Source organism: Varanus komodoensis, unplaced genomic scaffold (assembly GCF_004798865.1).
Source record: "Varanus komodoensis strain SLA01 unplaced genomic scaffold, ASM479886v1 scaffold8, whole genome shotgun sequence".
Classification (NCBI taxonomy): domain Eukaryota; kingdom Metazoa; phylum Chordata; class Lepidosauria; order Squamata; family Varanidae; genus Varanus; species Varanus komodoensis.
In genome coordinates, this window is record NW_025336481.1 from 21,305,638 (window position 1) to 21,316,903 (window position 11,266).

Sequence of the window (11,266 nt, forward strand, 5' to 3'; positions counted from 1 at the left end):
TCGGTACAACCATTTTCAAGCTGTGCGGAGCGCTTTTCGGGTCTTGGTTTTGTGATTCTGTCGAGGGATCTCACTCGAGTTTTCTTCGCCACCGGTGGAGCGGCGGCTACTGAATTCTTTTCACTCGGGGGGGAACTTGTTCGTGTCGAAAGCGCGAAGCAGAGACGCGCGCCTCTTGTTCGCTGGAGGCACGCAGGGGGCGTGGCTGAGGGACGCGGCCGACGTGGAACCAGCCTTGCCGCGATTTCCGGGTTAACGGCGGCGGCGGAGGCGCAGGAGGGGGCTGCGTGGTTTCTCGGAGGGAGAAGCGACACATAAACTCCGCTGCGATGGGTGAGGAAAGGGACAAGGGCGGGCGGCTGGCTGCGGGCGGGAGGGCGAGCGAGCGAGGCGTAGCTAGAGGCGCGGAGACGCAGGCGAACAATAGGTCTCCCAGAAACGGTGGGGGGTGCCGGGGAGAGAAGCGGCTCTGTCGCGGAGTTTCTCTCTCTGCCTCGGGAGAGATCCGAGGGGGGGCTTGCGCCGGGGTAGTCACCGAGGCCTTAGGGTCGTTTGCACAGCCTCTCTGCCTTTGCCGTTCGAGAGCGGCGGCTCTCTCAGGCTGGAAAGAGAAATCGAGAAAGGGGAAATACTACCCGCAGCTTGTGGGGGTGTGGACAAGCTGGAAGAGAGAGACGTCCGTGAGGTCTTCCTCCTGCGAGTTTCCTGCCGTGTGACGTGCACGTGCTCTGGCCCGCTGCGCGGAAGCCCAAGCCGTAGATCCCCAGGCAAGCCGGGAGGCGGGCGCCGGTTCCGCGCGGGGGCGGGCAGGCAGGCAGGCGCAGTGCCAGGCACGACAGGCCCTCGTCTCCTGATGATGTGTGGAGACCGGGTCCCGGAGAACACAGCTCTCGATTTTGACTCGACCCTGCGCAGGAGATGACGGCGGCAGCCTCTTCCTGCACCGCTCCTTCTCTCCGAGCACCTGCGTAAGCCGCTTCACTTCAGCAAAGGGCTTTGGGGGAGCAGCGTAGTTGCCACAGTCCTCGGAAGTTTCGCCTTCGTACCTTCGTGGGGCAGTGCCACTTAGCAGCTGCTTCAGTTAGCTGAGAAGTGGTATCGGCTTGTGCCTTGGTTTAAAAAAAAAACAAAGCCCTCAGCCTTTTCCATGTAACGTGATCACCAAAGACCAGCAGTCTGTAATCCTGAAGTAAGAGAAAGGAAATTATCCTTTCCCTGCTGCAGTGGATTTTGACCCTGCAAAGGAAGGGAATTTGCCTATTACCTTTGATTTGTTGGCAGCAAGGAAAAAAGAACAGTTCTGTATACCTCAGTGTAGAAGATGGTAATGATGCAAAATGGTCTTAGGCTATGTAATTAGTTACATACACTGTTTAGTTTTTACTAACATCTTTACAAAGCACCAGGTAACAGGACTGCAAAGTGTGTGTTGTGTGTGTGTGTGTGTGTGTGTGTGTGTGTGTGTAAGAGAGAGAGAGAGAGCATGCACGTGTACAAGAAGATTTCGTGATATCTTGTTATCAATTAATTTCAAAACAGAAAATACACGTTGTTGACAAAGAACTATCTGCACTATTGTCTTAGAAAAGCATATTAAAAGCTTATGAACATCCATAATTTTAAAAAGTAGACAATGTTATAATCATTCCAAAATCTTAATTCTTGAGGAGTACCACTTTCTGTTGTGCTTGGGTTAAAATGCTGTTTGGTTCCCAGGCATGCATTTCAAAGGAAATTAGATTCCTTTCAAAATAATAGTAGAGAGGAGGAAAATGGCTGATTAGCAAATTTGTACCTATGGTTGTCTTATGGCATTGGTTTGCTTGTCATCATGGGATGTCTCATCCTACCAGTGCAATTTCATTTCCCATCTTTTGTGCTGTGTATGATAGACCATGTGCTTTGATTGGTATATATGATTTCTTTATATGTCAACAGTGTAAAAGTCCCCTTCATGGATCACTGCCTTGCCATGGCAAAGGGACTTGTGCAGTACAATGAAGCTATGAGCTATGCCATGCAGGGGCACCCAAGGCGGACAGGTCATAGCAGAGAGCTCTGACAAAACGTGATCCACTGGAGAAGGAAATGGGAACCCACTCCGGTATCTTTGCCATGAAAACCCCATGGACACTACCAAAAGGCAAAAAGATAACGGCGCTGGAAGATGAGCCCCTCAGGTTGGAAGGTGTCCATTGTGCTACTGGGGAAGAGCAGAGGACGAATACTAGTAGCACCAGAAAGAATGAAGCGACTGGGTCAAAGCCAAAAGGACACTCAGTTGTGGATGTATCTGGTGGTGAAAGGAAAGTCTGATGCTGCAAAGAACATTATAGCATAGTAACCTGGAATGTAAGATCTGTGAATCAAGGTAAGGTCAACGTGATCAAACATGAGATGACAAGATTGAACATTGACATCTTGGGAATCAGTGAACTAAAATGGACAGGAATGCGTGAATTTAATTCAGATGACCATTGTGTATACTACTGCAGGCCAGAATCCCTCAGAAGAAATGGAGTAACCTTCATAGTCAATAAAAGTGTAGGAAAAGCAGTACTGGGATACAATCTCCAAAATGACAGAATGATCTCAGTTCGAATCCAAAGCAAGCCATTCAAGATCACAGTAGTCCAAGTCTGTGCCCCAACCACTGGTGCTGAAGAGGCTGAAGGTGACCAGGTCTATGTAGACCTACAACACCTTCTAGAAATAACACCAAAAAAGACCTCCATTTCATCATGGGGGATTGGAATGCTAAAATAGGAAGCCAAAAGATAACTGGAATAAGAGGCAAGTTTGGCGTTGGAGTACAAAATGAGGCAGGGCACAGGCTAGTAGAATTTTGTTAAGAGAATACAATGGTCATAGCAAACACTCTTTTCCAACAACCCAAGAGACTGCTCTACACATGGACATCACCAGATGGTCAACACAGAAATCAGATTGACTATGTGCTGTGCAGCCAAAGATGGAGAAGCTCTATACAGTCAGTAAAAACTAGACCAGGAGCTGACTGTGGCTCAGATCACTTGCTTCTTGTTGCAAAATTTAGGCTAAAATTGAAGAAAGTAGGGAAAAGCACTAGGCCACTTGGGTATGACCTAAATTATATTCCTGATGAATATACAGTAGAGGTGACAAATAGATTTAAGGAATTAGTTCTGATAGACGGAGTGTCTGAAGAACTATGGATGAAGGTTTGGAACATTGTACAAGAGGTTGCATCTAAAACCATCCCAAAGAAAAATGCAAGAAAGCAAAATAGCTGTCTGAGGAAGCTTTACAAATAGCTGAGGAAAGAAGAGAAGTGAAAGGCAAGGGAGAAGGGGAAAGATATACCCAATTGAATGCAGAATTCCAGAGAATAGCTAGAAGAGATGAGAATGTCTTCTTAAATGAACAGTGTAAAGAAATAGAAAACAATAGAGTAGGGAGGACCAGAGATCTCTTCAAGAAAATTGGAGATATGTAGGGAATGTTTCATGCAAAGATGGGCATGATAAAGGAGAAAAATGGCGGGGACCTAACAGAGACAGAAGAGATTAAGAAGAGGTGGCAAGGTTACACAGAAGAACTATACAAGAAAGAGCTTAACGTCCCTGATAACCATGATGGGGTGGCTGCTGTCCTTGAGCCAGACGTCCTGGAATGTGAAGTTAAAAGGGCCTTAGGAAGTCTTAGCAACAACAAAGCTAGTGGAGGAGACAGTATTTCAGCTGAGCTAGTCAAAATCTTAAAAGACGATGCAGTAAAAGTGCTACACTCAATATGCCAGCAAATTTGGAAAACACAACAGGATTGGAAAAAGTCAATTTACATTCCAATTCCAAAGAAGGGCAATGCCAGAGAATGTTCAAACTACTGCACCATTGCACTCATTTCACATGCTAGCAAAGTTACGCTCAAAATTCCACAAGCTAGGCTCCAGCAGCTTGTGGACCAAGAACTGCCAGAAGTACAGGCAGGGTTTCGAAGCGGCAGAGGAACTAGAGATCAAATTGCCAATATATGCTGGATCATGGAGAAAGCTAGGGAGTTCCAGAAGTACATATACTTCTGCTTCATTGACTATGCCAAAGCCTTTGATTGTGTGGATCTCAACAAATTGTGGCAAGTTCTTAAAGAGATGGGAGTACCAGGCCATCTTATTGGTCTCTTGAGAAACCTGTATGCAGGTCAAGAAGCAACAGCGGGGACATGGAACTACTGATTGGTTCAAATTGGAAAAGGAGTACGGCAAGGCTGTATACTGTCGCTGTGCCTATTTAACTTAAATGCAGATCACATCATGAGAAAGGCGGGGCTAGATGAATCACCAGTTGGAATTAAGATCACCGGGAGAAGTATCAACAACTTCAGGTATGCAGATGATACCACTCTAATGGCAGAAAGTGAAGAGGAACTAAAGAGCCTCTTGATGCAGGTGAAAGAGGACAGCACAAAAGTTGACTTGAAACTCAGCATTAAGAAAACTAAGATCATGGCATCCGGTCCTATCACTTCCTGGCAAATAGATGGGGAAGAAATGGAGGTAGTGACAGATTTTATTTTCCTCGGCTCCAAGATCACTGCCACCTACTTTGGCCACCTAATGAGAAGGAAGGACTCACTGGAGAAGAGCCTAATGCTGGGAACAATATATGGCAAAAGAAGAAGGGGATGGCAGAGAATGAGGTGACTGGAGTCACTGAAGTAGTCAGTGTGAGTTTAGGCAGACTCTGGGAGATGGTGGAGGATAGGAGAGGGTGGAGGAATGTTGTCCATGGGGTCTCGATGGGTCAGACACGACTTCGTGACTAACAACAACAACAATGCTCTTTAAATTTCCAAGATAGGATGAGTATGTATGCACTTACTGTGTGCTTTCTTTGTGTATTGTAACAGTGCATTCCAACGTATCTGGAATGTTTTGGGTCATTTGGGTGGCTTGTTTTGTACTCCAGTTCTTTTTTCTAGTACCCTTGCTTGGAAAGAGCAGTTTTGAGTAGAGGGTCAGTGGTTTGTTTGTATGGCTTTACACGACACAACAACATATAATTCATCAATAACTCACACTTAAGCCATGCTCAAGTTTTGAGTGTGATTTGTTATGTAGTGTGAAACCTGCTCAGTGAATGTATTCATCCAAGGTAATTTTGTGTTGTCTGGATGCCAGATTGTAGATAGTATATTTTTGTGTGGTAATTGAACCAGTGGGAATATGACTGTAGATGTCATGTAAATATCTTCTGTAGAATTCTCTTGTTCATGTTGCATGTAGTTTTAAGGGAGCTAGTCCACATTTGGGGATTTTTTAGAGCCTATTGTGGGCTAGGGAGGAGTTTGTTTTATTTATTTATTTATTTAGAACATTATATGCCGCCCCATTTGTAAAAAGCCTCGGAGCGGCTTACAAAACAATTATACAATTACCTTAAAAATCCGGAGACATCTTGGCACAGATATAAAATCAATAAATACAATCAACAATTAAAATAACATTTAAATAACATGGTTTTGGTCTGGCGCCGAAAAACAAATGACGGGGCGCCACTGCAGAGAAGGCCCTCCTCCAGGTACTCACCCTCCTAATATCTTTCACGGAGGGTTCCCGAAGGGCCTCTGCCACTGATCTCAAGGGGCGGGAGGGCATATATGGACGCAAGTGCTCCTTTAGATAGCCAGGTCCCAAGCCGTTAAGGACTTTGTAGGTGATAACCAACACCTTGACTTGGGCCTGGACTTCAGTGGGGAGCCAGTGAAGCTGACGAAGGACTGGGGTTATATGAGAACAATGCCCAGTCCCTGTCAGCAACCTGGCAGCTCTGTTTTGCACCAATTGAAGTATCCGGACCGTCTTCAAGGGCAGCCCCACGTAGAGCGTGTTACAGAAGACTAATTGGGAAGTGACCAGTGCGTGTGTCACTGTCGCCATTGAGTTGATGTTACAATGGAAATCTAAGTCAGAGTTTGTGTTGCACGTCCACCTTATATCACAGCCATGAAAGAGCTCCCACTTTGATTTCTTTTTTAAAAAATCTAAGGGGTTCTCTCAAAAATAGCTAAGTGAAGATTGAACATGTTTAATAACCTCAGAATGTTGAATGTCAGTTTAAAAAGAGAAACAGAAAACCAGGGAGGGAGGAATGGAACATCCTGCTAGTGGAAGGCATGGCTGGTTGATCAGACCCATAAATAGGAGTATTATTTATTTATTATTTATTTTCAAATTTATAGGCTGCTGAATAGCCTGACAGGGATCTCTAAATGGCTAAAAACATTAAAATACTAGCCAATAGTAGGCCTGTTAGGTTATTGCAACATTTTGTTGTAGGACAAACTTGTAGACTTCTTAAAGATATCCAGCAATGATATTTGGAATCTAAAACAAGACAGTGGACTGAATAGCCTATTGGTCTGTCTGAGGAAGACCTTCTTAGTATTGCTATTTATGTTGTTTCTGCCTTGTTGTAAGTGGATAATGCCTTAGAAGTACATTTGCCTTTGGAAATGAGCTGCTGAATATAGTTAAATAATCTATAACAACACTGTCCAATTTTAAGAGTATCTCTCTTTTTCTTTTTTGTAGGTGGCTTTTTTTCAACCATATTTTCCAGTTTATTTGGTACACGGGAGATGAGAATTTTAATTTTGGGATTAGATGGAGCTGGAAAGACCACAATCCTCTACAGATTACAAGTTGGAGAAGTTGTGACTACCATTCCTAGTAAGTAATTTTCTAAAGTAAAAGTGATACATCACATGTAATGTAATGCTCTATCTTTTGTTAGTACACTCGTTAATGAAATGCACACCAGGCAGTGTGTTGAATTCAGGAGATTCAGGTTCTAGTCCCCATTTGACCATGAAACAACAGTAGGTGGCTTCAAACCAGACTCGGCTTTACGTACCTCACAGCATTGTTGTTAGGATTAAAGGGTATGTAAGCCACCTTGGGTTCCTTGCAGGAAAAGGGGCAAGACATAAATATAATAAATAAATGTGGCAAGTGAAGGTGATCAGGGAAGTGCACATAAATGGAAATAAATTGCATTCTTGTGTTTTTTCTTTTCTTTTGTAACATAGAGTGAACAAATAAATATTTAGAATGTTTCATTATTTCTATTATTGAGCCATACAACTGAATTTTGTTACCATTAAGGTTTGTCAACATATATCAATCTATATTTTGAGAATCTAAGTTGTAGAGATCAAAAGTGATCGGTGTTAATGTTAAAAGAATGCTAGTGTCACAGTCTGGACAGAAACATGTCAAATAAATAAGAATATTGGCATTCTTGTGATACTGCTTTCTATCCATATCTTACCATCCCTTTTAATCCTTTACTTAACTTTTTTGCTGTGGTCTGTTTTTCTGAACTTGAATAGCAGATACAATTTTCAAGTTATTGAATGTATTACTGAGCAACAATAACACAATTTGTTAGAAGCAAGAAACAAACCACATCATTTTGTGTATTGAATTTGTGTATACAAATGAAAAAAAAAACCAAGTATTTGTTTGTCCTTTTAATATATGCCAGTAAGTTACTTGGCTTTCTCTTCCAGCAATTGGTTTCAATGTTGAGACAGTAACCTACAAGAACCTGAAATTTCAAGTCTGGGACTTAGGAGGACAGACAAGCATCAGGTATAGCTCATCTGCTGAAGCAAGCTGAAATATTTAATTGATAGTTTAGGGTTTATTTAAATTTTTGCAAAAGAATTTCAGTACCTTACAAGACCAATTTCTTACAAAAGTAGCCATTACTCCTGCTGCTGAATTGATCAACAATACACACTGATACTGGTGTGGGGAAGCTAAGTTGGCCAATCAGCAGAAGCAGCAGCTTGCTGCCTCCACTGTGATTGGATGCTGCTGCAGCCTTCCTTTTCCAGTAACAGAGCACATCATCGATTTGTCCTAGCTAAGCAAGCAGCAGTTGCTACATGTGGACGTGCTGGATGCCAGTGGGGCTGTACTTCTCCGCTGAGTGTTAGCCAGGACTCCAGACATCCCCCCTGAAATGCATGGCTAACTGCACCATTGCCTGCCTTCTGTAGACAAAAGGACTCCACTTACAGGCATCTCTAGGCAATTCCCTGTGCACCATAGGCCATTCCATTATGGACCAGTAGTACTTTCAGGGGGGTGAAAGGATTGCTTTGGGGAGGAGAGGTTGAGAAGCTTCCAGAATGTGCATATATGTGAAATCCAGTCTGAAGGATCACTTCTATGCAGGCAATTTGTTTTGAGTAGAATTCGCCATGTTCATTGAATATACTGCTGTCTTGAAGCCAACTTAAATTCTTGTCTTTGTGCCCTAATTGAGAGTTAGTACCTTTTTTGCCACTGGTATTCCTCAATGATGAAAGACTGGATTTTTGAAGACATACATGTGCTAGCAGTTCAATTTGACATTACTGCTGCTAAGACAAATGAAAGAGGAAAGCAGCACTTTTTGGGCTAAACTAAGAAATAAATGTCTTAGTAGAAAGATTTTAAGTTAATAGTTCAGTTCCTTATTTAACAATTGTGATATTCATAAAAATAGCAACAGTGCAGCTTGAAAAAGGTGCCTTTTTATATTCCAGCAAATGCATGGAGAAGTTATAATCATTTCACTTTAGGTTAATGTACAGTTTTTAAAATCAAATACTGATTATTTTCCAGGCCATATTGGAGATGCTACTATTCCAATACAGATGCAGTCATCTATGTAGTGGACAGCTGTGACAGAGACAGAATAGGAATTTCAAAGTCTGAGCTTGTTGCCATGTTGGAGGTAGGAAATGGAGAAATGTTATTTACAGATAACTGCCTCTCAAATTAGTAAAACAATTATGACATGGATGAAACTTACTGTCAACCCGAGATTCGTAATTGCTGCTTTTGATTCTTTTATTGAATACATTTGTTCATATCTCTGCCCCTCTGTGCATCGTTTCAATCCAGTTTTAGAAAGGACTTGAGCTGGAAACTTTGTACTGCCACATATTACATAAGGCATACACTCAGAGCTTGAATAAGGTGGACAACGATCACAGAGAAAGGGGTAATGAAGAGCATTATGTAGAATTCTTTGGCTATATTCAAGTAAAAGAGCTGTGCAAAGAAAGGGCACACTACAGGAGTTGGATACTTCTGTGCATGTTGTTGCTGAACATTCAGTGAGTAGGTTGGATCCAGTGATGCTATTTTATTGACAGAATAGCTTCCGCCAGTGAAGCTGGAAGGGGGGCAGTTCCCCCTCCCTTACACACCCTCAGAATCTGCTGTGCAGGACTGAGACACCACCTGAACCAGATTTTCAGGCAGCACATAGGGAGAAATTCCTATTGCACAAGTGGACATCCACTAGCAAGCAATTTAACACTCTCTTTTCACCCTTTTCCCCCGCTCAAACAGGGAGATATACTCTAATCAATATGGAGGACTCAACTGTAGATTCAGCTGCAGATAGCATGTATTATACATACGTATGGTTGTAAAGTTGATATGCTTAGCTGCAACATCAATGCTCAGAATATTCTACTTTATGGCAGAGTATTATCTATTGATTATTGACCTGTTATGCTATATTTCAATACAAAAATAGCAGGTAATGAGAATATCCAATTAAGTTTGAAGAATTTCTAGAAGCAAACTTTAAAATGTGTTTTGTAACCCACCTTTGGACTAAATAGAAAGATGAACAAGTGGGTCCTTAGAGTAAATCAAGCCAGAATTTTCCCTGGAAGCAAAACATGATAAAACTTAATGCTGTCACACTTTGGGCAGATCATGAGAAGGCAAGATGAATGCAGAGGACAGTCATGCTAGGAAAGTTGAAGGCAGAAGAAAAGGAAGACCAAATATAAGATGAATTGATCCCATAAAGGAAGCCACAGCCTTGAATTTACAATTGCTGAGCAGAGCTGTCAAAGACATTGATTCTTGTAGGATTGCTGTAAAGTTGGAGATGATAGCACATAACAGCAGCAACCACATAGCTCTATAGTACTGCACGTATGCTTTAGGTACCTTGTATGACTTCAGTCTCTGAAAACTACTCTGTTTTACAGGAAGAAGAACTAAAGAAAGCCATTTTAGTTGTGTTTGCAAACAAACAGGATATGGAACAGGCCATGACTCCTACAGAAATGGCAAATGCACTTGGACTTCCAGCTCTGAAGGATCGAAAATGGCAGATATTCAAAACATCTGCAACCAAAGGCACTGGACTTGATGAAGCAATGGAGTGGTAAGTACCATTTTTCTTAAACTCCATTAAGGCTCTGTTTTGTAATTTATAATTGGCTGCTGTAAACAAGGATTCATACTGCTTTTAAAAAATATTTTTTGAAATATCACATAAACTCTCTTTCTAGGTTGGTGGAGACCTTGAAGAGCAGGCAGTAAAATGGACTTGAAGTTTTTCTTCAGCAGTCATGTGAATGAATGCAATGCTGTAAATAGAACTGACAAAATGTTACCTTTTGAAAAGATGGGATTTCTGTGCATTGTAAATCACACTGAATCACCTGAATGTTTGTCTGGACTATGTTTACTCCATTTCTTGTGTAAGTTACATATGTAACATCAATTTTTATGAGAGTTATGTAACCGAAGTTAGACCATGAAAATAAATAATTGGAATATACCTTTGTTACTTAGAAATCTAAGTGTTCAAAACTATTTAACACTAATAAATATTTAACTATCGTATGTCTAGATTTTCTATTTCATGCTAGCTACCTGTGTGTTTATTTTTGAAGTTAAGAATAGTTTAAGATAGTCAGAAACCTGATTGTTCTGGGTGGCACATTTAAAAGATAAGAACTCTTGTAGGATGGCCTAAATGCCAAAATGTTGTGTGTACTTAAGTGTTCTCAAAACAGCCACTTGTTTCCCAGAAGACCCTGTGGCCAAACTTGGCAGCTGAGTGACAGTTTATGCCCAGTTTCATTCTTTGAATAAGGAAGGGCTTGGAGTACTTAATAAACATGCAGGAAAACTCCCAGAGCAAATTGTCAGGTTGAGAATTACAAGAGTGGAAATTTATGATTGGTGTGTGTGTGTGAGAAAAATTGAGCTAAACAGGAGATCCTACCCATTTCATTAAGCAAAAAAACAAAAAACAAATGTTACTTAATTCTGTGTCTCAATTTTGCTCAGACTTTCTAGGACGGAAGTCCACAGAGGTCCAGAAGATGTAATCTGGACAAATACTTTCACAACTGTATGAAAATGTAGCAATTTCAACTAATCACTTATGCCTGTGTTGGTATGAGAGGCATATTT

General features: G+C 41.8%; 1 protein-coding gene across 2 annotated transcripts; it reads left to right on the forward strand.

Moving 5' to 3' along the window:
• Positions 1 to 198: 198 nt before the first annotated feature.
• Positions 199 to 10,687, forward strand: ARL1 (ADP ribosylation factor like GTPase 1). 2 transcript variants are annotated; one of them, XM_044455723.1, is made up of 6 exons: positions 199 to 333; positions 6,572 to 6,709; positions 7,552 to 7,633; positions 8,657 to 8,768; positions 10,048 to 10,226; positions 10,354 to 10,687. In XM_044455723.1, exons 1-6 carry the CDS (start codon positions 330 to 332, stop codon positions 10,382 to 10,384), a joined length of 546 nt encoding a protein of 181 aa, XP_044311658.1. In that variant the 5' UTR covers positions 199 to 329; the 3' UTR covers positions 10,385 to 10,687. The 2 variants fall into 2 exon arrangements, with proteins under 2 accessions (XP_044311658.1, XP_044311659.1); XM_044455724.1 differs by lacking the exon at positions 199 to 333 and adding an exon at positions 945 to 968.
• Positions 10,688 to 11,266: the final 579 nt, after the last annotated feature.